General features: G+C 39.9%; 2 protein-coding genes and 1 long non-coding RNA gene across 4 annotated transcripts; 1 reads left to right on the plus strand and 2 right to left on the minus strand.

Moving 5' to 3' along the window:
* Nucleotides 1–1,781: 1,781 nt before the first annotated feature.
* LOC138011458 (uncharacterized) lies at nt 1,782–9,272 on the minus strand. 2 transcript variants are annotated; one of them, XR_011124720.1, is made up of 4 exons: nt 9,133–9,272; nt 8,858–8,967; nt 7,504–7,921; nt 1,782–5,596 (listed from the first exon to the last, which is right to left on the minus strand). It is a non-coding gene; the product is annotated as an uncharacterized lncRNA (long non-coding RNA). The 2 variants fall into 2 exon arrangements; XR_011124719.1 differs by having other exon boundaries at nt 8,858–9,263.
* Nucleotides 9,273–9,277: 5 nt separating this feature from the next.
* LOC138011457 (E3 ubiquitin-protein ligase Hakai-like) lies at nt 9,278–14,786 on the plus strand. Its single transcript, XM_068858457.1, has 6 exons — nt 9,278–9,413; nt 9,762–9,932; nt 10,041–10,135; nt 12,100–12,186; nt 13,255–13,316; nt 13,462–14,786. Exons 1-6 carry the CDS (start codon nt 9,404–9,406, stop codon nt 14,270–14,272), a joined length of 1,236 nt encoding a protein of 411 aa, XP_068714558.1. The 5' UTR covers nt 9,278–9,403; the 3' UTR covers nt 14,273–14,786.
* Nucleotides 14,787–14,791: 5 nt separating this feature from the next.
* On the minus strand, nt 14,792–25,656 carry LOC138011456 (myosin-13-like). Its single transcript, XM_068858456.1, has 4 exons — nt 25,173–25,656; nt 19,141–20,120; nt 18,088–18,462; nt 14,792–16,090 (listed from the first exon to the last, which is right to left on the minus strand). The coding sequence occupies exons 1-4, from the start codon at nt 25,654–25,656 to the stop codon at nt 14,816–14,818; spliced, it is 3,114 nt and encodes a 1,037-aa protein (XP_068714557.1). The 3' UTR covers nt 14,792–14,815.
* Between the last annotated feature and the right edge of the window lie 1,997 nt (nt 25,657–27,653).

Consider the following 27,653-nt stretch of genomic DNA (forward strand, 5'->3'; position numbering starts at 1 on the left):
ACATCAATAAGCGAATTGACTGCCTGCGCGACGGTCTTCTTCTTCAAACGTGAAAACTAACAACAATGTTTTTACCTTACCCCAGTCCCTGACAATCGCACAACAGCCTGATTTAGCAATAGAAAGGGAACATCAGTTAACGAAAGGATAGAATAGTTGGGATTCTACTCGGCTAATATGGCCTGATATGGATATTTTTGCTTCGCACGCCATTGTCAACTGACAGTCCTGTTCTGTTGCAAAATCAGGCTATTGTGCAATAATTAGAAGGGACTGGGGTAAAGTAAAGAATTGTTGTTAGTTTTTATGTTTGAAAAAGAAGACCATTGTTTACGCAGTCAATTTGCTTATTGACTTCAATTCATCACATCTTATCTTTCATCATTCCACTTTGGAATCTGTAATCACCTTTCGAAAAAAAAAACATTTTGACGAGTTTCAATAAATGAAGAGACGACTACACAAGAGAGAAAGGCACAGAATTTGAGCATGTCATTAATCCGGTCCGAGTTTTGTCAGCCCGATCCGATTCGATCCGATCCAATCCAATCTGGTCCAATCCGATCCGGTCCGGTCCGATCCGGTCCGATCCAGATTTTGCCAACAGCCTCATAATAATAAATATTTACTGTTGCTATTAAATAATAATAATAATAATAATAATAATAATAATAATAATAATAATAATAACAATAATAATACAATAAATAATAATAATAATAATAATAATAATAATAATAATATAATGGTATGGAGGAGGTGTGATTGGATGGACAAAGGAAGAACTGCAAAGCATGGATAGAAAGACCAGGAAAGTGATGACAATGAACAAGGAGCTACACCCAAAAAGCGACACTGCAAAGATATACGTACCAAGGAAGAAAGGGGGCAGAAGACTTATCAGTTGCGAAGCTTGTGTCCGGGGGGAAGAAAACAGTCTGGGTTGGTATGTAGGGAGATGTAATAAGGTGTTGTTAAGGAAAGTGGGAGAGAGAGGAACAAAGAAGACGGATGAGGCAAAGGAACTGAAAGATAAGAAGAGTGCAAAGCAGGAAACAGAAAACAAATGGAAAGGGAAGCAAATGCATGGGCAGTATGTTAGAAACTTGACAGGAGTGGACTGGGATAAAACATGGCGGTGAATGCAGAAGGGAGACCCAAAAGGGTAAACAGAACGATTGATCTGCAGTGCCCAAGAGCAAGCTTTAGTACAGTACAGTGTGACAGGATAGTTGAAGCTTGAAGACCAGACATTGTCTTTGTTAATAAGCAAGCAAAGGAGGCCATGTTCATTGACGTCGCCGTTCCAGGGGATGGGCAAGTAAAAGACAAAGAACTGGAGAAAATAGAGAAGTACCAACTTCTTAGGGAAGAAATAAGAAAGTTGTGGAAGCTGAAGAAAGTGACTGTGGTGCCAGTTGTGATTGGAACATTAGGGGCTGTATCTGATAAGTTTGACAAACACATCAAAAAGCTTGGCACCACCATCACACTTGAAGTGATCCAGAAAACTGCTCTGTTGGGAACGGCTAGACTCCTTTGGGAACTTTAGGAACTTGTTGTTCCTCGCTCTCAAGGGAAATAATTGACCAGACCAGGAGCACCTTTTAGGCCTGTGATGTTACATAGCAATAATAATAATAATAATAATAATAATAATAATAATAATAAAACAACTTTATTTATTTCACTTACATTAGAGAAATAGAAATGAATGATAATTAAAAAAAATAAGAAGAAGAAAAAAAAAATTTTTATTATTATTAAAATAGCTTCTGAACTGTCTTTGCACTGATACGTGGAAATACACTGTTAGTACACCACACTCATGGAGACATTGACAGGCAAGTTAATCTTTGCCAATGTTCAAAAGTACACGAAATGCAATTGATTGAATTATTTTTGTGCTATGGATCTGCAGTATGCACATCACAGACACTAAATGCGTTCTGAAAAGGCCACAGCTTCTCTTTGATGTAGACAAATAAAATTAATGGTCTTTCGAGAAAAATTATTAATGGTAATGCAAAAATACTCAATCTGTCCACATTTCCATGCTGAATGCCTTTTTCATCAACTCAGATGGAAAGTTTAGTATACACCAATGCCAAATTCAGAAAGCCTTGATGGTATAAAGGTCTTTGAATGGCCTTGTTCCTGAGTATCGTTCCAGTAAATTTACCAAGTGAAATGAAACATGTTTTTTCTTATGAGATTCTGTAAACAAATTAGTTATTCCCTTGCCGTGAACTCACTGTCTGCAAAATAGTTTTAGTTACAGCATTGCAATTCTCTGGAACAGCCTACTCTACAACCTTAGAAAGTCAGAATCCCTTAAACAACTAAAGCAATTGCTGCATACAAATTTTTCATTAGATATACAGCATTCATGAAAAACAGGTTTATAGTTGGTATACATAATGTTAGTATACATTAAGTAATTAGGGAGCATACAATTGCTGGTTTTCACTCACGTGATCAACAGCCATGTTTTTCAACGAAAACAAAAGGAAGCGTTTGCATAATAATAGAGTTAAATTCCCGGAGGATTTGGTCGGGGCACCAATATGGCCGCCTTTTCTTTGTTTAGGGCAGCAACATGGCCATTGTGACGTCATGTGAAAACCGAGAATAAGTTCATTTATTGTACTTGATATAAGTTTATTCTGTTTATTTGCTACATTCCTGGTGAATTTTTTCCATGTACAAAGAAAAATTAAAGATTAAAAAGATTAAATGTTGTGCTCATATTCGGCAATTTGTCGTGGCTTTCATGAATTCAATGTTTATTTTTCTCACAGTATCACCTCCATGATTATGGTATTAATTAATAACTTTTCATTTTCCTACTCTACAAAGGCACGTTTTCTTTGATGTCGGAACGAAGAAGTATCCAAGTTAAACATCAGTGTCATTGAATGAAAATCTCTCCAAAAACTACCCCCTGAAACCTTCCAAAGATACGCATATAAACACTGAGACAAAAGTAATACTTAGGAGGGGAGGTACAACAGAAATGTTAAAATTATCGAAGTTTAACGAATAGATTAATTGGGATGGAGTGAGTTCCATCCAACTGCCCCCGATACCTCGTGGCATAACTACATAATCCATGAGCTAAAATGAAGTGTCTCAACTGTAAATGCAGCGCAAGAGGTTTTGGCTTTCGACAGATTGTCAAGTTAGTGTTCTGTGTACTAATTAAGCCGCATTAACACCTGCATTTTAAACGGAAATATTTTTCTTTCCTAATTTAAATCTCCCCATCCAAAGCAAAAGCCTCTCACATCACGGTCGTGGGTCCAAATTACAGTCATGTTTGATAAATTTTTGCCTCTAGCCCTGCATATAAAACTCGAAATTTCGAGATAAGAATTGTCAAACATGTTTGCTTTTGGGAGGGAGATTAATGCTGTAGACGAAAAATATTTGAGCTTAGGTGCACTTTAAGCTAGTGACTAAATTACGCCACTTTCTCCTTGATCCAGATCTCTGAGGCTTATTTGTCAGAACCACACCAAATAATGGCAGACCGTTAAATGAAACCGTCAAAATTAGATAGTTTTTCTCATTAAATGGTTGCGTAAATCTGGCAATAGGGGAGATATCTGTTTACAAACATTGCTTTTGTCATTCAAATTGGCAAACCACAGGAACAAAAGACCATTCGTTTCGACAGCCAATGAGGCTCTGGTTGGCACATTAATGACAACAGATGATGTGAACGATATCTTCCCTATTCCAATGTTCAGCACAAGAACTTTCGAAACGTGAAGAAAAACGAGAAGCGGTTTCTGATTATAGTAGCACTTTTAATAAGATTCATTTGTTTGCCCTTCACGACATATTTTTGCCACGACTCACAGAACATTAGATGAACTAGCTTGTAGCTGGAACAACCACCTAATGAGTACCAAAAGGAACAGGTCAACAATGCAGCTATGACATTCTGGAATGACTTCTACTGCAAACTCTGACTATTTTAGGTGTGCAAAGTGTTTTTGCTAATGATCAATAAATAAATGAGTTTGGCACTGCACTGAAGGTGGACCCATACCAGATTGTGGCTCTGACAATGGGGATGAAGTTCCAGATATATCATATGCTTTGTCTCATGAGCAGTTTCAGCAGTTGCAATTAAAAAGCATTGAACCATTATTGGATGATGGTTATCATGGTGTAAACTTCAATGTAGCTTTACTCAAGACTATGATGTTTAGTGACATTTCATTCCAAAAAAAGAGAATTTCAGTGGCAGGATCATGGCAGTTATGCTCATACGCTCATGCTTTGTACCACATGTTCTAGGTGCTAAATAATAATACACATGTTAAAGGGGCTAAGTCATGTTACTTTAGAGTCAGTTCCGGGGAAATCTTTAGTTAATCATGAGTTTCAATGTCGAAAATGGTAACGTGGAATTACTGTACAAACAAGATGATTTTGAGCAAAAACGACCTTTATCCAGCCAATAAAAACATTTCCCGACTTTCAATTTTTTGCGATTACCGAAACGCACTCCGTGTCAATCTTGTCCATTTGTGTCCATCCATGCTTTTCTTTTCTTTTGTTGCATTATTTTATGTTGTTCAACGGTTATTGCAATGTTTCATTCTACTTTTTGGGCATTTTTGGTGTCATGAAATTACAACATTTTGCCCCTAACCGTAATTCAGAAAAAATCGTATTTATTTAAGGGTTGCAATATTATTAGAGCTTCAGTGCAAAAAGCAAATCCTGAAGATCAAGTGACTTGTATTTGACATAAAGGATGATAACACAATATCATAATAGTCCACTTTCGATATATTATAATTCAATCCCAATCAAAAGGCATCATCTCTAGGCTCTGGGGAAAAACTCATACAAATCGTCATATTTATTCCCCACGGCCTCGAGATAATGCCTTTCGTGTAGGACTGAATTTAAATATATCGAAAGTGGGTTACTCAACATTTACGTCATTCATGCAACATTGATGTCTAAAGGCGCTTTCCTTTTGTCAGAGCTGGTGGGCCAGACCTGTCAGTTTGCAAAGAAAATGCGACAATGTGAAGGAAGGCTTGCATGATAATCTGTTGCATTCTTCTGGAGGATTATATATCATCCTCAAAGTGTTAATATGATAGCCTGACCAGGCTTCGCAGTTGAGGTCACGGAGCGAAAAGGAACGTGCATGGGGACTCCCTCGCTCAGCTTGCTTCGCTTGCCAATTTTGTTTTTTCGCCACGTTCCTTTTCGCTTCATAACCCTGACTGCGGAGCCTGGTCCCAGGCTATAATATGAAGACGTTATAAAGTTAGTTCTTCCAAATGCTCGTTCTGGCCACTCAGTTCCGTCAAGTGAAAAGTGCCTAAGGTGTAACAAGAACACAATTTCAAATTTGGGCTGCCCTAAAACCTTCCATAACCCTTATAGCCCAGAGCTATTGATGTTGAGCACGCATTTTCAAATTCCTCATATGTTTTATGTGTGGTGGGAAGGGTTATACTGTTAAAGCAGCTGTCAGCTTGTAAGAATTTGTTTCCTGTAGAGTCAAAGGTGACGAAGATCTTGTTATCCAGGATGTCACTTCCAGTGAAAAATACAAGTATATCTGAAACATTTAAAGAACAATAGAGAAGTAATGACTATAAGAAATGTTGGACACTGCCTGATATAGTAATTCTGCAGTTGTGATTGGCTTATAAAAGCCATCGTGGGGTATGAGTAATACTGCAAATGTGATAACTGTAGCCGTACTTTACACTTTGTCTAAGCAGTATATTAAATTCACCCAAAAAAGTATGAGTAATGCTGCAAATGTGATAACTGTAGCCGTACTTTACACTTTGTCTAAGCAGTATATTAAATTCACCCAAAGAAGTGGGAAAGATTTATTCATATTTTGTGTGCATTTAGAATAAAGCACTACATTAATAGCATTATTTGAATGCACTCAGACACATGATACAATGGCAATGTTGGTGCCAAAACAATAGAAAAATGTACTTCAAGTTTTGCAAAAGTAATAAAGTCAAATTCCGAAAAGACTTTTTCAGTATTGTTCTTTCCACCTACATGGCCCCCGTTACGTCAGTGCAATCAAAGAACATTATCCCACTAGTGCTTTGTTGGATACAAGATGATTAAGGCCAACTGTTACAGCTCTTCTTTGGTCATCTACTGCACAAGCTCAGCTGACACATGCTCGGAAATAATAATATTTAACCCTTTTACACCCAAATGGGCTTAAACCAGGCAAACTTGGTATTTTACTCTGTCTAACCCCAGACGATTTTACTTGTCAATGGGGAACCCCCAGGAGTCAATGGGTTAATCACTCACTGAAAAACTATGTCCCATTAAAGTGCTGCTATGATCAAATTTTTATCCCTTGAAATTTTAGGCTTATCACATAGAATTCCAGGAAAGATTAAAAACCCTGTTTACCATTTATAAATATCTGTATTAGTTCCGATAGCCTGCGAGCATTAAGTTGCATTAGGTTTGAAAAATGTGTAAAACATGCAAATGAAAGGACTGATGACGTCATTGACTCAATTAACCCAATATAACATCAAGTGTATGAATAGAGCTATCTCAGTCAATTTGCCGCAGAGACCATTGAAACTTGGTAGGCTAAAAGTTTTATAGGCAACACACCTACAGCTATAAAGAAATTGGTTCCCATGGCAACTCACTCTTTTCCAGTCTCCTCCAACCTGATTTCAATATTTTTGGTGATCATAAGCTGTGTCGCTGAACATTCAGCTTTGTTTTTATGAGTTTGGTTAAACGCGCGCGCTGTTTACGTTTACTGTTGCGCGCGCGCTCCACTTGAATTTATATGTCGCAATGCTCGTCGCGTAGAGCGTTTGATTTAAAGTCGCGTAATCTAAGATTTCATAATAATAATAATAATAATAGGGTTAGGGTTAGGGTTACGGTTAGGGTAACCCTAACCTTTCAGTTAGTTTCTAAGTTTATTTTCTGTTTCTTTTGAACATTTGTAAGGCCGAGTGCCAACGCAATTTCTTTGTATTTTAGATCGATTTGTCTTGTTAAATTAAATACGGTTCTTTCTCTGTATTGGCATGTCTGGTCTCTTGTTCAACGGAACATAAACTAGAAAATCATTTAACAAGGCCACAAACTCAACCTAACACATTTATGTGCTTGCAGGATCATGCAGACAAGGCACCATTGGCAAATATGAAAACAGAATGCCAAAGGTGGCCAGCAAAGCCTTTAATATCAGTGAGGTCTGGAACCCAGTATGTTGCCATGGTAACAAAACTGGTATGCTCATATTGTGAAGCACATCTACTAGAATCTTACTGCATAGAATCAAGCATTTCCGAGTGGTGCAAATTGAAGGAATTGGCTGATATCTTTTTTCATCGTATTTGAGCAAAATTCAGTTGAGTTTATGACGTCATCACTTGGCTAAGTTGTATATTTTAAAAGGGCAAATTACGGCTTGGTATTTCATTGGTAATTCCTTTGCACCAAGACACTAACCTCTGGGTTCTTTGTATTCACTTGCAAATCTCAGGAACCACTGGAAGGCATTCATCTTCATTTCATTATCAACCTTCTCCAGTGCACCAAGGCTCATCTTATTCTTTAATGTTTCAGCATCAACTAATACTTGCTCTGAGTTAGGGTTAGGGTTAGGGTTAGAGTGGGAAAACATAACGCTGAACTGTTGGCTGAGCACGCAGAAGATCTCCCAAATGTATGGCATTCATTCCCAGAACAATGGCATCCAATGCCATCAGTCTTGATAATAGGACTTCACCCACCATAATATCCTGCACAGATTTTACCACGTTTCTGTCACTTATTGGGATGTCTGTGCAGCCATGCCTCACCATTGCTCCCTCAATTTGTCTTTCTCTTCTTCACTTAATGATGTAACTGATTTGTTTCCTGTTAACTTTAAATGAAATTATTACATTTCCTTACTAGCTGTGTGTTAGCACAAAATATAATCATGATTTTTACCCACAATTCATCCAATTTTTGCTGTTATTCCCCAGGGAAAACCTAAAGTACTGTTTCTACATCACTTATTGAAAGTAGTAAAGTCAATCTAGAGCCACAAAAGGTTGAGCCGTAATAGCGTAAAACCAGTATTTTCATTGAAACATGCATAGCAAAAAATTTTAAAGACCGCAGCCTGACATGTTAAAATTTGATTGATGTCAATTATAAACATGCTCATGTGCTGCTGAACAGAATTAAGACCAGATCTTTGCTTTACAAAAAGGTCGGACCGTATCAGCTGGTGTCACTCACCTAGGGTTGAGCGAAAAACAGTTTTGTAAACCAAGAATATTCAGCGTTTGCACCAATTTCACCAAAAGATTAGGGCTGGGGTGATTTCTAGAGGCCTTATTATATTTTTACTTTGATTCGAGGTGAGCGATCCGAGTTGGGCCTATCCGACGTTTGTACCTGCCTTTACAATATTATTATAATAGCTTCCCTCAAGTAATTTTGGCCAATATCTTTTTGCTGTTGCCATTACCAGAAAAGCATTCTTTGGATGTTCAGAGTATGTGTTGAGTGTTGCTCCACCCCACTCCCCCCTCATTGATGAGTAAGATCGTCTGGTATTAAACAGAGTAATATCTACTAATTTTCACTCCCAGGAGTCAATGGGTCAAAGGGCACATAATTTTTGAATGGAAGTAATGACTCCTAAACTGCCCCTCCCCCACCCCTCCCCCCTCCTTTGAAGTCTCACTTCTAGGAGTCAATGGGTTTAAGGGGGATTTACAGAGTGGAAGTAGACGCTGTTAATTTCAATGAGGAAGAATCAGTCTGGGCGAAATAATGTATAAATATAAAAACAACATTGGTTGCGTACCTTTTCTTCAATGAGGCAACGAAGATCAATGTCAGCAATGTCAGTTACTGATACCAAGTCTGGAGCATCTATGAATGAGCCACTGACTAAATACTTGCTTATGGCAGGTGCTGCGGGTGAGACCTCTCATTAATAATAATGTTAAAACCAATCATCATGGGTAAAATCATTTGAAAAGCTCAAATCTCACAACGGTTTAGTAATAGCCAGTCTGAGTCAGCTGGTAAAAAGGATGACAAAGAGTGAGTAGAATTAGGGCATCGCATGACACTTGCCATTGACAAAAGGGCTAGTCTCAGAAGAACACTGAAATCAGAGGCAAATATGCTTTAGTGATAGTCCACTAGCCCAGGGATAATAAAAAATTGGTTTCTGGTTTGGGCTAGTAATATTTCAGATGGACCAGCCACTGTAGCCAGGGCTACTCGAGATACAACGAGTAGCGGTGCCTGGGAACGAGTTGGCATTCCGACAGGGGGTCTTTTTTAAGGAACAATATGTATCATCATACATGACGTACTTAGCCACTCATGAAGCAAAATCAAGATGGAGGACGGTGAGTATCCTTTAGTTTCGTTTGCGTTAGCGTCTTTACCCTGAAAGCATTTCATGAGCTTTTTTTTAGGATTTTAAATTATAATTTGTACGAATCGGAAGCTTTCAGATGGTGTTTGCTTTCGGTTTTCCTGTATATGTGGCTGAATAGAGAATCCAGTAAAGCGAATTCAATTTTTATCGTCAAAATGGATTTTGATTTTGATTTATTTTGATTACCAACAAAGTGAAACTAGTTTGTTTCAACTTTTACGGTGCTGTAGTTTTTATACTTCTACTTAAATTTGTATTTATTTTGATGTTTGAAGATACAGGGGTTGCTCAATTTATTTCTAATTTTTGGTGTCAGATCTGGAACTAGAACACGAAGGAGTAGCTCCTGGGTCTGCATCGCAGCCAGTGCGACGGAACATCTCCTTGAAACTAAAGACAAAAAGCAAGTCTTCAAGCTCGTTGTCTTCTGGGAAAAGCAAGAAAAAGGAAGGGAAAAGTGGTGAAAGGTCCAGAAGTGGATCAGATGGTAAAAACCTTTTTGGGTTTGTGTGATATAATATGTATCCATCTTTTGTACTGGAAATGTGCTTGACCCACAGCTCATTGTAATGCAGTTAATGTGCCTTTATTTTAGGCGATAAGGAAAGTAAGAAGAAACAGAAATCTCCTTCAGCCACAGGTTCAGGAACACAAGTGGTCGTAATGAGGGAGCTTAAATGGGACCACCAGGTCTGTGCTAAACAATCCCTTCCTTGTCTTTCCCAATTTAAAAGGAATTCACTGGTATATCTTTGTCTTTGTGAATCTTAAATTGGTTAACACAATCACTGTCTACTGCGTCATAGATCATTGGTGTGTTGATTACTCAGTTTGCATTATGAAGAACTCCTCTTTATTTGAATAACTGCCTAATTTATATAAATGTGCGGTGGTAGTGCTTATGCTAAATAGGTGGTTGTGCGTGCTGTGCGATAGGTGCTGGTGAGAAGGTATGAGATATTTACATAGTGTAACAGGTGAATAATGAAAACTGTAGGTATTTTAGTCTTTGATGATAATTAAAATGAATGGTCACTGTTGTGAAGTGCAAGTAGGTTTCTTCTTTAGGAAGAATTAGATGAATAAATTTTTTTAGGAGCTTCGCATTTCCATTTAACAATAATTATTCTACTATCTATTCATTCTTATTTTCTTCAATCTAAATATTGTTTGACTCTTTGAAACCTATAGTCTATGGAGCAAATAGTTTTTATGAAGTCAGCTTAAAAAGTAAAGTAACCATATTTAACGTCAATTCTGTAACTCGTAACATTAATTCAACTGACAAACCTGAGGTCGTCAGTGCGCTCCCCTCTCCATCATTGCTCCATTTTACATGCATTTAAAGCTTACTTAAGCTACACAGAAAGGAAAAAAGTCAAAACAAGGATGTAAGATCCGGGGATCAAACTAGGGATCTCTTGTATCAGGGCTGCACACTAACCTACTGTGCCATCCTTGCTCCTAAAGCTTCCTTGAATGATACAGTGCAAGGCTGTTGCCTAACAGGAGCCCGGTAGCCTGGGGCTCCCAAAGAATAGCTCTGGGCGCCTTGATTTTTCACAGCAACACCTTTCACTTCATATGTTGGGCTCCTAAGTTCTCAGCGTTTAGCTCTGAGGGCCCCTTTAAAATTTTCTTAGGCAGTAGCCTTGCAGTGCACAAAGAAAATAATAATATCATTGAAGTGATGATTGGTGTCTTACGGCAGGATGTACAGTAATTTTATTAGAGAAAATGCATGATTAATAAAATTAAAGCAATAGTGCTTTCCGTAAACGTCCATGTATAAGCCGCATCCGTAGATAAGCCGCACCCCGAATTTAGAAGCGCACATTTTGGAAAAAAATGTAGTACAATAAAGTTTGAAGTTCCAGTAATGTTCTATTGCTTTAAATCAACAAGGACAAACAATCAAGGTTTCTGGTTTCACCATAAAGTTGAAATACGAACGAGAGCTTAGTAGCCAAGCTTTAAATGTGGGGAGGAGTCTGGACCAGGGCCTGGGTATCATGACCACGTCTGTTTGGAAACCCGCAATAGGCGAAAAATTCACGCAGAACAGGAGCTTGATAATGCAGTCGACAAATTTGCCGAGAAGGTGGTCAAGGACAACGAAACAGTTGGCCATTTACCTCGCGAATTTTGTGGTATTTTATCGCACGTGGCGGAAAGATATGCGTGGAAGTGACTGGCCGAAGACGTCACAGCAAACAGCTGTGCGGAGGAATGGAGATTCCTTGTAGGTTGGTGTTAACTTGTTAGAGAAAAGCGAAAATTAATTGCTTGAAAGAACTCTTGGAGAGCAAGATTCGCCGATAAAAACTCGAAGACACAAACGGCTCCTTTAGGAGCCACCACTCATTAAAAAGCCAATGAACAACAGCAACATGGTCTCAGTTTCTTTTTTGTTTCGTTACTGAGATCTTCAGAAGTTGTATGAATATTAATTAGGTTTTCTAAAACTCCAAACACAGATGTATCCATGGATAAGCCGCACCCTTGATTTATGGCTTCAATTTTGTGAAAAAAAGTGCGGCTTATACATGGGCGTTTACGGTAGTTACTGCCATTAGCAATACAGTTTTTATTTCAGAAAAAAAAAAGTTCCTTAGTATGACACAAAAATGGATAAGAATCTTTAATGCTCTTAGATTGTCCCAATTGGTCAGAAAGTTCAGGATCCCCTTCTTCATCTTTGTGAGAAGTGTTCTCTCCCTATTTTGGTGTATGGTAGACTGGTGAGTATCAGCATCTTTGTGAAATCATTGTTACAAGTAAGGTTATACTCTGTGCTTGACCAAGGGTTGTCAGTGTAGAGCTGTGCTGTGTGCCTGTGATAAAGCTTTCTATTTAAGGAATGTAATTGTTGAGAACAGTACCTTCAATTTCCTATCCCAATCCTTTGAAGCTTCTTAATATTGTTTTGTATCCAGTTTCTCAGTGTCAACACCTAAGTCGAGCCCTCCATGCCTTATAGATGATCTTTCAAAGTACAAATTCAGATTAATTTGATGACACAATTTCAGTTGTGATATTACAGGACATTTCAAAGTCTTCACTTAATTTAAACTTGAAATGACCACTACATTTATCACTTAAACATGAAGTCAAGATGACTTTGAAATGTTGTGTAATATCGCTCATTTTGGTAATCAAATGTATTTCAAAAAGTTTTCCCATTTAATTCCAGTTGTCCAAAAATAATACTGGTATGACTATGTTAAAATGCCCATACATGTATTCAAAGTGAAAGTCAAAATCAGAGTCAATTTATTTAACGTCGGTAGTTCCTTCAGTTACGAAACTGGTATCAATGGAGGCCGACGGTGCGCCTTTTACCCGCCTCCAGCCCCTCTGTCAGTGCTCCATTTCACTGACATTTAAAGCTATTGCTACACGGATCAGAGGAAAGTCGAAACAGATGTTGAAGTCACCGAGGATCAAACTGGGGACCCCTTGCTCCAAAAGCAGCGCACTAGCCAACTGAGCTACGCCTGCAATGTTGGTTTTTGAGGAGAGGGGAAAACCGGAATACCTGGGGAAAAACCTCTCGGAGCAGAGTAGAGAACCAACAAACTCAACCCACATATGGCGTAGAATCCGGGAATCGATGATGGGCCAGATTGGTGGAAGGCGAGTGCTCTCACCACTGCACCAGCCCTGCTCTCCATGTTCTATTTGTTGTTTGGTTTGGAGTTCGTGTCACTGCTCCATATGCTTGCAGTGTAAGACATACTGCTATTAAAATGCTCAGATATATGAACTTGTATAATGAGGTAAATTTATTCTTTTTTTCATCTGTTCAGAGCCCATGTAAACACTCTTTCTGTCTGACTTGTGCAGAAAAAGGGAATGGAAAATGCCCAAGGTGAGTTGATAAAAAGTGTGTGCTAGTTTTCTTTGAGAAGTATTATTAAAATGGAATCTCTATGAAAATCCGGTGTCCCATGTTCCACTTTGTGGTTCTTTGGTTCATTTGGGTTTATTCATGCTACACTGTAATTTCACTGCAGGTGCGGTGAAGGAGTTCAGCGGATTGAACGAGCACCACTGGGCAGTGTGTATGTGTGTTCAGTTGGTGGAAGCCGTTATGGAATCTCGGGATGCCGTCGCAGTTATTTCTCACAGCGAGACTTGCAGTCTCATATCAAGCGACGTCATCAGCGTGAGCAGGGGGGAGGTGAGAGTGATGGGGGAGAGGAGGCTGAGAATGAAATTCAGCGTGCCATGTTTCCACAAGCAGTACCCTTCTTTCCAGCTCCACTGCGCGAGACCCTCCCCGCAGTAGCTCCACACCCCATATTACCGGGGGAGAGACCCTTCGGTAATGTAGGCACTGTTCCTGTAATGGACGGAAGGCATTTTCCCGGAGTACCCACAATACCGCGAGAAACGTTTTTCATGGAAGGACCACGTCAGCAGCATCCTGTGGTCAGCGGTTTTCCGACGCAAGCTCCTGCCCCAGCCCCTATGCCACATGTTCCTCAAGCGGCCTTCCCGCGACCAGAGCAAGGCCCTTCCCCGAGATTTGAGGAAATAAGAGTAACAAGACCGATGAACCCTGCACCCATTGATGAAGGCTTTGGCCCAAGGCCAGTAGGACCTGGCTTCCCAGGGAGATTTCCCGGGCCTCCGAGGTCCGATGTGGACTGGATTCCAGGAGAGAGAGGACCTGTTCGAGGAGAAAGAGACTGGATTCCACCTCATGGGCGGAGCGACAGGGACTGGATTCCACCTCGTAGTGTGGGAAACATGGTTCCCCCAGGAGCGCCTCCTCAGGGAAGACCCCCACCCGGAGACCCGCACTTTCGTCCAATGTTTTAACATCTCTTTCGTGTCGTTTACGAGCTATCGTAAGAGAAAGGGGTTTCTTAGTCAAGTCGCATTTTAGAACAGTAAAGAAATGCCCTTAAATATTACGGATAACTCGGGTGCAATGTCCTTGTTTTACTGATAAAACCTTTCGGTTTTTTTTATCTTGATCATCTTCTTGTTTTGAAAGAAGTCGCTCAACAATAATGTGATGAATTGATTATTATTACATTGCAATCTCGTCTTACCGAAACTCTTCTTTTCAAGGCCGATTAAATATTGGGCGCTCATTCAGATACATATATCACTCTGTGTACGTTCTTGCTTCATAACTTTATTTCGTATAGCAAACAAACAATAAAACAGAAAGAAAAAAACAACTTTATCATTCGAAGATAATTGGGTCTAAAGCATTGAAAATTAACATCTTGTGTTGATCTTTTTCTTCTTCACATAAAATATTTAGTGCTATTACCTTTCGCGTTTTCTTGACGGCATTAAATACTTAAGGTATCTCAAAGCGTAAGATACTTTTGTGATTCCTGATAATAGTCATTAACTTAATGAGTCGTGTTCACTCTGTGCATGAATATCTCTTGCTCTTTGTAGCTCATCGTCCATATTAGTCAAGCTGTTGAACATGGTGTGCAGATATCCCTGACTCGCTTTCAGTCGATCCACAAGCTCTTTGAACTCTTTTTCTTTGATTTCCGCTCGCTTATCTGCCTCTTTATAATCTAACCACAGACCGTCGTTCTCCTGTTCTAATGAAGTTATCTTGTTTTGCAGCGTTCGCTTCTCATCTTTGTAGGCTGCCTGCAGATGTTTGAGTTCCTGGCTTCCCTCCACCAGTTCAACCTCTTTCTTTTTTAGAACTGCAACAATTCTTCGGAGCTCTGTGTTGAGTTCGTCTTTTTCGGATGTTAATCCGTCGATTCTGCTTCGTAGCGATTTTTCGTGCTCTGTGGCTGTCTTCGCGGCTCTTTTCAGATCTTCGCATTTTTCCTTGTACAGCGACTCTTTCCGACAAAGTTCTCCGTTCAACAAATCAATTTTAGACTCGACAGATTTCTTTTCTTTTTCTGTTTCAGCCAGAGATCCAACGAGGTGTTTGATACTCTTCTGCACATCACAAATCTTGCGCCTAACAATTTCCAACTCTCCTATGGCAAATCTGCCGTCCATGACGTCTTTAAAGTTCTCTACTCCAGGCTCCTTTCTATGATCCGTGTCAGCAATACGTTGGCCGCGCTGACTGATAAGTGTATTTTCCAAGCGTTTGAAATACTCGCACATTTTAATTTCCAGCTCCTCTCGATTACGGATTGTCAGATCTCTCATTACGTCTACCAAATACTCGGCGTCCATCTGTGTACTTTCCTGGAACCTATGGGATACGCTTACATACGGTTCCTTCTTGTATGAGGTCTCGAGATCTTCTGATGAAGCACTTTCAGTTTCATGCCGAGACCTTTTTCTCACCTTTTTGAGAGCCAAATGAGCCCTTTTAAGTTCGTGCATTTCTTCCGCTCTTCTCTCAGCGATTTTCTTGTCTGTTTCAAGTTGCTCCAGAATATCTTCCACGTCGCCCTTAAATGCGTTAAATGCCAGGTCTCTCTCGTAGTGATCCCACGCCATCTCTGCCTTTATGTTTGGCTCAGGAGGTGAATCATCTTTCTCTGCGATCGGTTCCCTTCCTTCGTCATTCAGTGGCCAGGCAAACTCGTCTACAACTGACTGCAGTAATGATTTCAGTAGCGATATTCGCTTGGCCACAGTTTCAAATTCATTGACATGACTGATGACTTCTTTGGCTCCCTTTGAGCAACTCTGAAAATTATGTTTACAAAGTTATTTCGGTGGTAAAGCGAAAAGTGGTAACTATATTACGCAAGGTGAGGAAATAATGACCATTTATCATATGACCCGTACGGCCCAGCGCGCGCTTTCATTGCAAAACTATTGAGAAAATCCCCGTATGAGGGCCGTACGCGGTTAGTTTTGCAATGAAAGCGCGCGCAAGATGCGAACTAAAACAACTTTGTTGCTATATAAATCCCGACTTTTCGGTCAAAATGAGCGACGTAAGTGAACATTCCGAATTTTTTTACGCGAAAAAAAAAAAAAAGTGAAAAGCGCGGTGGTCATGTGATAAAATGCTTATTGACTGAGTTAGGTCGGGCCGGACGGGAAAATACTTGGCCCTCGGTCATGGAGCACGGACCTCGCTGCGCTCGGTCCGTACGCCATGACCTCGGGCCAAATATTTTCCCGTCCGGCCCTCCCACTCAGTCAATAAGTACATATTATTGCATTTATCCCCTCCCTCTCCTCCCCTCCCGCCTTCAGTAGATAGCCTGAAAAGGGTGTGTTCGCATAATACTTGTATCGAGCTTTTCCACTCACGTGACGAGCAGCCATATAGGATTACGGAAACCAAAAAAAAGTATTGCCCGGACGATTAGTTTGGTTCACCAACATGACCGGCGTGACGTCATGTGAAAACGCTTTATTACTTTCGTTTCGGGAGGATTTCATTTCGGTTCTCTCATAGTCGCTCTTTGTAGCTTTACGTTTTAACCCAGTGAAAGTACCTGAATGAACGTATAACAGTATGACTTGTATTTGTCTGAGATTTTGCAACGGTATCATGCAAACGAGTTCAGAGCGATTGGAGAGAACCATGATGAACTGGAAACAAATTTCTAGTTTTTAAAGAAACTGTGGTGCTGGGTCGGTGGGAGAGTGAAACATGAAAATTTGGTTTTATCAAATGAGTTGATAAAGGTCGAATTACCACCGTGAAAGATTTGGAAAGCTAACGTTTCGAGCGTTAACCCCTCGTCAGAGCTCGAAGCGTCAGCTTTCCAAATCCTTCTCGGTGTTAATTCGACCTTTATCAACTCGTTTGATAAAACCAAATTTTCATGATGAACTGGCACCGGAAGAAACTAATAACGGTATGACCCAAGCTGTTAGGAGATTTTACTCCTGTTTTGTGTAAACAAATACGAAGGGATGACAGAAAATGGGATGAAACTCGTACCGGAATGCAACCCTAACCAGGTCTGAGATTTTACAATTAAAAACATCAACCCCCTTGCTTAGATTGCTACCATTTCTAGCATACCCAGACCTAACTCCCTAACCCAAACGCAAAACTGGCTCGGGCCGTCTCCTTGAAGGGGTTCTCTGGCTTTGTTGTATTATATTTTTACTTGGGTCGACGCTTAAAGGTTGTTGAAGTTATACATTGTTGACGAGATTTTCATAAACTTCAATATTGAACGTCGGCATTGAAGCTTGTTTTTCATTGGTGACGCAAGCATAAGCGCAAGCAACATGCGGCGCAAACTCAGTAGCTCTTTGCTACTTTACTTTCAACCAACTTCGTTCCCAGGACCTCTCCCTTGTCTTCCAAGGGAGAACTTCTGGGAACGAGGTTGAATTATCAACAACAAGTTAATGCGCCTCCGTATGTTGCTTGTACATCTGCTTCTGAACAGCGGTCCAAGGCATTCAAAGCAAGAAAATCATTCGCCATTCGTTTAGCGCAAATCCGAAACCTTGGTCGTCATAGTAATTATCCTGGTTAGGCTCTAAACCTTGCTTTGAACGACACAGACTAGGATGTTAGAAGATTATTGTTGGTACAGGGCTTTTTTACGCGCTGAAAAGTTTCCTTCTTCCCCACCGTTCCTCGTCCTCAAACCTTTAAACTCGAGGTTTGGAGTGCGCGTTTTTTTCTGTCCAATGTGGCCGCCGCCTGAAAACGCCCATACTATATTTTAACAAGTGTGTGTTCTGAACTGAAAATTTACACCCACCTGAAAACACTGTTGTATTTGCCTAAGGTCACGCAGGCAAACTTGGGCGTGGTTTTTCATAGGTTCGTGTTCCGTAAAGAATCTTTTAACCATACTAAAGAAGTTTTCTGTCTCTCGCGTCTTTCCCCCAGTTTCTCGTTTTTCCTTCTTGTGTACACGTTGTTCTATCTCTAGTTTCTGCACCATCTGCTGGACGCGGCTCGTAAATTCTTCGCTTGAACGCCTCTGATTGTACAACTTCTGTTCCAGGGCTTCCTTCTCGGTTGCTAGATCCTGTATGCAGGTCTCAAGTTCTCGAACCCTTCGGGAAAATAGTTCTTGTTGGTCCTGAAGCCGAGCCTTGAACTGGTCGCAGTTGTGACAATTTTTAGAGTTCTGCAAAATTTGATTAACCATTAGATGAGAAGTGCTTTGAAATACCGTGTAGTAGTATCCTGGCCTCATTATGCTCCAATCTATCAATTCTCCCATCTGAAAAATATTACATCTCAATAGAAACTGGTGAGAGAAGCGCAAAAACTCGCACTTCCATGAGCTCTTTGCATATTCCCACACAAGTACCAGGTTTTGTGATTAAAGTTTAGAGCTTGATCTTGTGTTCCTGTCGACATTATTTTCACCTTGTTGTCATGTCTAAGTCTTGGTATATTCAACATGCGCTATTTAATAAACCCTAGTCCTAACCCTGACGCTTTGTGATTGGTTAAAAAACCGCATACCGATTTTTCGACCAATAAGAAGCAAAATCGAAGGAACGCTGACAAACAGGAGGCTAATGTATGTTGAGACATACGAAACGATTTCAATTATGCGCTTGTTTAGCCTCATGTTTGTCACCACAGTTTGTGTTCTTATTTCTAATCAATCTTCTTGTGCAAAGACGAGAAGTATCTACGAAAGCAAGTTGCTAGTTGCCAGCACGCATTTTTCCGTCCTTTAGACAAGTTTCATGTTGCTTGCTTAGAATTCCGATTGATTCATCGCATCAGTTGCGCTTGCTGCGATCAGCCAGAAGAATTTTCTTATAACTGCACGGTTGTAACTAACTTTTACCGTTTCACTTGATTTTGCATCAGCATAACCATTTTTCCTCTTTTCCAGTCCTTCTCCAGTTTCCGCCTGCAAGCGATTCTCGCCATTGTTACCCAAGTCATTTTTCAAGGCCTTTCTGCTTTCATCTAACGCAACTGAAACCAAACGATATGACTCAAGTTCCTCCTTCAAGTCAATATTCTCCGTTTCGAGAATCTCACTCTTTTCACTTTGCGCCCTCAGTTGCTTTTTCTTTTCCTTGCTATCATTCTCAAGTTCCTTGATCTTCTTTTCCTTTTCCTTTAGTACAGTGGTCAGTTCAAGGTATGAGTCCATTGCACCATCTTTCTGTCGCCTCAGCGAAGCCAAATCTTCCGTGATTTGGATGTTTTCTTCTTCCAGTGTTTCGAGTCTGTCTTGTTTGGCTTTGACTTGGTTCGTCCACAGTGTTACTTCGGTTTCGAGTGTTCTGATTTTGTTTAGGGATTTTTCAAGCTCATTTGAAAGGTTTTCTTTCTCCTTTTCCGCATTGTGTTTTTTAACATCAGTTCTTCCGCTAAGTTGTGCCTTTTCCAATTTTCCCACTTTGTCTCGAGCTTTGCGTAAATCTTCTTCGGTGTTATGCAACTTCCTTTCCAACTTAACAGTCTCTCTCTCTTTAACCTTAAGTTCATTTAATGCCTTTTCTTTTTCTGCGTTTGAAGAAGCTAACTTTTCCATTACTCTTTCAAGCTCTTTCTCCTTTTCTCGCAGCACGTTCTTCACTTGATCAACCTGAGCTTTCAATTCTTCGTTGACGCTGATCAAAGCGTTATTCTCTCTTTTCAAGATCTCCAGAAAGGCGCCTCCCACCGAGGGCACAGTAGTCGGGTCAGCGGCATCTGTAAAAGACGCATTCTCCTCTTCAATTGAGTGTTCTGTCAGAAGTTCGTCTCGGTCTTTCACCTGATCTTTCAGAGTATCAATTTCTTTACAAAGACTTTCAACTTTGTCTTTAGCAGCTATAGCAAACATAAAAAAAAAAAAACAAGCAAGTTCGCGTCATTATTTGCTAAATTTAAGGTTCTGCATAAACAGGTTGTTCTGAGTTGTATCGTCTGAAGACTTTTTATAAAGACTATTTTACATTTCTCTGGAAGGCAAAACTAATTATAATCTCAAAAATTTTGCACGGCGTGGGCTCGCTTTGAAAACAAAGCTGGAGCTTTCAGCAGCGAGGAACTGAGAATAAAAAGTAAATTCTTGTACCCAGGCTCATTGGTTAGAAGAACACTAGTCCTGGGATCTATTGAATAACTTGTGTAAAGCTGGCGAACTACTTTCTTTATCCGAATGCGAAATTCTGATTCTTTAAAAATCCAGTGGCTTGGAAAATATTGAGTAAAAGCAATGCGCTGTTCAGTATTTTCAACGAGAATTACACAGAATGTTTCCAGTTGATATTACGACGAAAGGATCTTTCGTTAAACGCTTTTAAGCATACCATTTGCCAATTCAAGCAGCGGCTAAGTTTAGTCTGATAGAAACACCTATTTCTCTTAACTTTCTCCACAGTAACTATGCTTTTTCTTATGGACTATACTATCAAACGTCTGGTCTGATTAAATAAGTTACAAATGAAGAGGGTGGCGAAGAGACCTCAGGAAGCCAAAGGCTTAAACTGTGGCCCCATATTGCTTGACAATTAAATGTTTTTTTTTAAAGAATGATTGAATTCTGAAGTGTGATAGTATTTGCCGCTCTTGAAGATCAAAAGGTCGATGCTCGTTCCTTCCATTAGTCACATAAATTTCGTCTTTAAGAAAAAACCTTGAAGGATAAACATAAACAGCGCATTGCTTCACGAATGTACTCAAAAAATTCTTTGGTGAGAAGAGGTCTTTTCGTTGCCGCGGTTTACTGTGCTTTCTTTGACGGATTACCCGTCGCCGAAAAAACCCGGCCAACGGATTTGCTATGAAGCGGCAAGGTGAAGTAAGCTTCTTTAATTTGCCGCTGCCAACACTTGTCAAGTGTCCTTTAAAACCCGTGAGACTATTTTTTTTCCGTGACTCTGTCTGGGGGAGCGTGAGACAAAAATGAAAAAATGTTGCAACGTGCTTGCACGTGCGTTCTCTGTCATTCACTCAGTGTCGTGAGTTCCATGGTGCTCTGCATGATGGGCCTTGACATGACGATCAAGAGCCGAATAGTGACAGCACAACCTCTCCTCTGCTGTTTCGTGTATTGTACAATGTGTTCCCACTTTAAATAGAGTAATAATGGAAGTCCTTAATTGTGACCACTCAAAATGGTTCGGTTCCTTTTTGTTGTTGTTGTTCTTTTTTTTAATTACGGGCAAGCTAATTCCAAGTGAAAATCACCGAATGTCAAAGCAGGAAAGTCAAGGAAGTACTTTGTTATGGTATTTCTTAGCTGTTAACAGTCTAAAGGCCTATTCACTATTGTTGTATTTTTCTAGTAAGCTACACGTTTTCGCCCTTGGCCTGAGCGACCTCTGGCACCCGAAATAGCATAAGCCGATTTTTAGCTCCTTTTCTCAAGTGTTTCTTGAATTGTCGGGGCTGTCTCGCCGCCTCAAAATTACCAACCGAAATCTTTTTCCATCGAGGATTATTTAAAGATAATTATCCCTCTCCCTATCTCTAAAGCCGAGCACCTGAAAAATGCATTTTACCGGAGCACTTAAACATATTATACCTGGCACATTTGTTTTGTAAAGACATTTTTGCTGCGTTGGTGATTGAGGGGAGATTTGACCAAAGGAGTTGATAGCACTGACTATCTCGAAAATTCTCCACCTGATGTAGGTATGTAAGCGGTGACTCCTAACATTTCCAGGAATGTAACAGTTCCTTTTAATAAAAATATAGGCATGTCAGCCTTAGCTTAAGCCTTCACTGAGCAGAAGCATCTTCGCATTTTTGAAACGCCACACTGAGAAAGCTAACTCATAAAGCTCTTGCTGCATGATCACTGTCATATTATCCTTTAATTCTGCAATATAGTTAATTGTGTCCCGTCTGGATCATAGACAATTCCTATCTCATAGGGTCATTGTTATTTCTCAGTCGGTTGTGTTAGAAGACGTCAAAAGCTAAATGAAGTACTTTTGATGGTCTGGCTTTGCCCTGGCGGTTAGTAAACACGGAGTGATAGTGATATGCTCCAAAGCTAAATTAAGGATAGCAACTGAATTTCAACCCGATGTCCTTGTCGTTTTTTTTTAGGACGGGAGGGAAATGAAGGGCCTTATATGAAATTTTATATATCGGCTTTTGAAAACGTGACTTTGGTGCTAAAGAGCTTACTCTTTACTAAAATATCGGAAGTGATCACTTTTAAACAAAACGCTAAAGTAAAAATAAACCAGAAGGCATATCTTGTGTAACAGCAGCATTTTTCCAATAAGATCATCCTAAGTAGTCGCAAGATCATTTATTGACAGACCTATATTCAATTACTACATGTAGGTGTGACCTCTAATGGTTTGCTCTATATCTTCAACCAGTTGAATAAACAATACTTTTCGCGGAACTGTCGCCTTTTCTTACAGGTAAATAAGGATTGGACTTCACAATCATCGAAAGCCTCGTAGGGCTAGCTCGATAAGCTGAAGTCGTAAGGTGACCTTGTTCATTAAATTCAGAATGCGAAACTGAAGGTATGACAACACACGTAAATGGTTATTTTAGGAAGGAATTTTGAATGGCTTATAAACAACGAAAAAAGGTTAAAGCTTAGTCCTTTTAAGCTGAACGTGATAACTTAATAGGCATGGGAGGTCAGTCTTCATGGAGGCTTATCTGATGTAGACTCAGGCTCTACGTAAGTACTTAAAATTCTATATGTGCATACAAACATTGTTCTTTCAACGGTAACTTAAAAACACAAGCATGGAGCTGGATGACACGGTACTGAGTCCAAAAAAAAAGTTGACGTGGTGAACGATCTTCTCGGGAGCAAGCAACAACTTGTCCACAAAACAACTGATTAAAACGAGAGATGAAATGATTGAAGAATCCTCTAAAAGATTAAAATTTGTCAACGACTTTAATATCTGCCGCCCTGACCTATGTCCACTTTGTAAACTTAAATGTAGTGTGTTTATCAACGATAATAGCTTGGACAAAGCGAAAGTTTATTAACCACAGTGGAAGTAAGCAAGTTTAACCTGTGTTCATGTAATAATGTACGCAGACCACAATCGTGACCTACACGGCTATACAAAAGGTGATACGTGTTAACGACTTGCGTCTTTCGTTCCAACCCTCACATAGATTCACGAGTCTGCATGAGAGCCGGGTTGCACTATAAGTTCAGTTCAGCATCTTTATTTGTTATTTCATGTACCTCAGCAACACTTTTCAAAGCGTTATTTGTCTTCATCGATTCCTTTGTAGAAAATAAACTTAAAACATACACTACCAAGAGAAGCAGTTTCAACTAAGTTCCAATAAGTACTATGCGGTCAACTTAAGGACGGTGCCTACTAATTCAAAGATATTTTTGCCCCGGTTTATGACTATGCAGGAAATGTAGATCTTAACAAGTGTTATTGAAATCCAAAAAGAAAATTGGGGGTAACCACGCATTTTTGAAAGATAATTCATGAATAATATTTGTAAACAGCTTTAAAATACATAGCAACGTATGGCGTTCTTTCTCTTAATTGTCTCTCAAAAATTCATGGTTACCCCCAATTTTCTTTTTGGATAGCAGGAGTATTTACCAAGATCTACTTTCTCCAGATATTTTCAAACCGCGCAAAAATATCCCTGTATTAGTAAGCATCACCGATAGGAAACCCGAGTATCTCGAGATGCGCAGAACGTATGCGCAATAACAATAGTAAGCACCGTCCTTCGCCGCTGCAATGGGTCTATATTGAATATAATCACATTGTAGGGGAAACTAACGGCTCTCTTCACAACCACTTATTTCCTTTGATCGGTGCAGTACACATCTCTATTGTGTTTGGGGAAAATAGTATGGTTTCCGTTGTATCTATATTGCTGTCCATTGTCCTCTATCAAATCCCGAAAACACTATTGTGACACTGCCCAACGTTTTTGTTTGGATTTGAAATCTGAGAGTTCGATATTAGTTCTGCTATCTTATCAGCAGAGAGTTTTAACCCTTTCAGCCCCGTGGGGTTCCCCATTGACGAGTAAAATCGTCTGGCGTTAGACAGAGTAAAATCTATAAGTGGCACTATTGGGAGTTAAAGGGTTAATGGGGACATAGTTTTTGAGTGAATCCAGCTGTTGTTAACCCTTTCAGCCCCGTGAGGTTCCCCATTGACGAGTAAAATCGTCTGGCGTTAGACAGAGTAAAATCTATAAGTAGCCATTCTCTACGCTGCGGAGGCGGAACCGCGCCTCATAGAAGGCACCTATCCTCAGGGCGTTAACCTTACCGCATGACCCCACCCTCAAGCTGAACGTGATAGTCAACCGTGTCCGCTCCCAGAATACTCCCCATGCGGCGCAAAATCTTATGGTCGTGGGAAATTTTTGCACATTGTCAATCCGGTATAAAAATTGACGCTCTCAAATAACAAAAATTATGGTTACTTAAAATTTAGTTATCTGAGTCAGTTTGTAATCTACTGACTCATGACTCTTATTGTAAAACAATTTGTGCTTAAGATCGAAAATTTGGCATTTTAGAGTTTTGGTTCCTCTTCTTGTTTTGCAGCTCCTACGTTTGGCTGACGATTCACGGCTATCTTTGACATCCACCTGAGCAACTTCCATTGCGCTGAGCTCGATAGCTCAGTTGATGAAGTAATGCGTAGCCCAATACGGCAAACCTCTATTTATTTTATTAAATTATTTAAATTAAATAAAATGATTAAAATAATAAATAAATAAAATAGAGACACCTCTGAATTAGAGAGTCCGTTAACAGAGAAAAAACCGTGGCCCAAGGCTTTAAAAAGGTTGGAAAATGTAAATGGGAATTTCTTCTTCCACCTGAATTTTTCCAAAGAATTTTATTTATTTATTTATTTATTTCATGGAACACTAAAGAAAGTCAAACGGGTTTACCTTCAAGCTCTTTCTCAATTTTGTTCCTCGCATTTTTTAATGCTTCTAATTCCTTTCTTAGTTCTTCGGCGTTACTTTCATTTCCTTCAACTTGAGCGTATTGTTCATCAAGTTTTTTCGTCAACTCTGTGTTTTTCTCCTCCTCGTCTTTCAGCCTCGCTCTTGCTTTGTGTAACTGATCCTCCAACAACTCCATTTTGTTGTCCTTGGCTCTAAGATCAACTTGCATCTTTTCGTTTTCGCTTTCAAGCGCGGAGAAGTTTCTCGTTAGTTCTTGGACTTCACGTCTCAGACTTGCGCTAGCATTTTTTTCATCAACGGCCACTTGTTTCTGTTTCTGAAGAGCACTGGAGACACTTTCCAGCTGGAACTGCTGTTGTTGCTTATTTTTTCTGAGGTTTTCAGCGTCATTTTCCAGCTCAGTTATCTTCTTTAGTGCTGCCGTCGGCAAATCGATTTTCCATTCGTCTCTAGCCCAGCTCATGATTAACACAATCTTCCTATATAATTCTTATTCCTCTTTGTTAGCAATTTTAAAACTCTTTCACCAACACAGACTGCTTTCATTTCTATTTCCGTTGAAAATTCTCGTTGTGACGAAACAAAGGTTGACGTTGATTAAATTTAAACTGCGCGCGCTGATGCAGCGGAGTTATTGCGCGTGTAAGCATCTCTCAAATCTAGCCAAGGCTTCCCCAAGGAGGTAACAAGGAGCATAAACGAATACCTGTACAAATGTGTATTAGAATCGCTGTTATATTTTCAACCAAATTAGCTCTTTTCCGTGTGAATCAAAATTTGGAAGGCAATCAGTTTTTACATTGAAAGACGTACTGAAACATTTGATCACCAAGTCCGCATACTTCTACATTTTTGCATCGACGAAGGAGACGCTTCCTAATTTAGTGCTTGGGTATTACATTTGTTTGGGCCCAGAGGCCAAGTTCTTACATACGATATGTTTGGTGGATCTACCACACACAAGAGCCGGGAAGAAAAATTTTGACGCCGTATCCTACAATCGCGCGCGGCCTTTGGTATTGTTTCCAAATTTCCTCCAGTATTTCCATCGCCAAAACTCAACAGATCATCCCGTGTCTCCCACATTTCCTGTTACTGAATGAACATTCAAGTAAAACCGACGAGATCTGACCTCGCCTCTGCCATGTTGAATTCGAAAATAACATTCAAGGCCGCGTGCGGTTGTGGGATACGGCGTTAAGATTTTTCTACCCAGTCCTCCGAATTACGTCACCAGATCACTCAAGAGAAAATTAGGGGACGATGGCACAGTATCACGTGACCCTAAATTTCCCGCGCTTGCTGGTTTGACGGTTCTCTGCGAAAGCGAGAAGTTTTGTGTTTGCCGTTTTGTGCACAAGATATTAATCTCCTTTTTGCTCGATGAATTGTTTGTATATCTGAGAGAAACTTAGGCCAGAATGTCTCTGAAAGGCCTTGCGAGACCGAAAATGTTAAATTCTTGGCGAAAACTCACCAATCCAGGAAGAGAGGCCCTCAAGTTTACAACACCTTCGACACCTTCAGAAGAATCAAACGAGGACGTAAGTCTGCTTGACTTGTCCTTGTTCACAAAATGTTTTCGCGAAATAATTTTTCTTTCCGACGTGCTTTAAACATGTATTTAGAAACTCAGTCAAAAAGAGAGAAAAATGAGAAAAGTGCAGCTGAGTAATTGCCGAATGTTGCTCGTTGCTGTGATGAAAAAACTTTTCATAAGTTTACCGCTTGTTTCTGAAGGTGGTCTTAGACTTACCATGTAACAAAAATCTCCCGGAAAATTTTAATGCGGTCCCGAGATCAGAAGAAAGTTAATTTTACGAGCGCCATTTTCTGAGATAAACGTTTTAAATGTTGCAGTGAATAACCACTTGCACAGCTAATTTACTTTGCACGTGCATTTGATACATTTGTTTGCCGTCCTCAACAACAACAACAACGTGAAATTCAAAGTTTTTAACTGAACATTGGCAACTTAATTTTCCGCTTAATCTTGGCTTCGCCCGCTGTTATTAGTTCAATGCCAGGATTGGAAACAAGACAAAACCATCATCTTTACTTCGCTTGTCTTTGCGTCGCCGTTTTGTCGTGAAGTTCTCCATGGAGAGTCCTTACCAGCTTTGACTGATTACCCTCAAGAAATTGCATGCCCTTTAATGATGCAGGTAAGCCACCCGTTTTTATTTTAATTCATTTGCACCAAAACTAGAACTGCATGCAACCCTGAGTTAGCTTCGGAACCATTACAATGCAATTTTTTAAATAAAGTAGTTTTTTAATGTCGGTCAAAACGAATGTAATACTTTTTGCGTGTGTTGTTTTGCTGGTTAAGAGTTCATTGTTGTCAAGTTTCACGAAATTTTTTTTATGGAATCTCTCTTGCAGTGAACTGGAAACCCCTCGCGTTGATGTCTTCATTGTTAATGGTAAGTCCTCCGGCCTCGTAGAGTTAAAATTATA

Source organism: Montipora foliosa, chromosome 7 (assembly GCF_036669935.1).
Source record: "Montipora foliosa isolate CH-2021 chromosome 7, ASM3666993v2, whole genome shotgun sequence".
In the NCBI taxonomy this organism is placed as follows: domain Eukaryota; kingdom Metazoa; phylum Cnidaria; class Anthozoa; order Scleractinia; family Acroporidae; genus Montipora; species Montipora foliosa.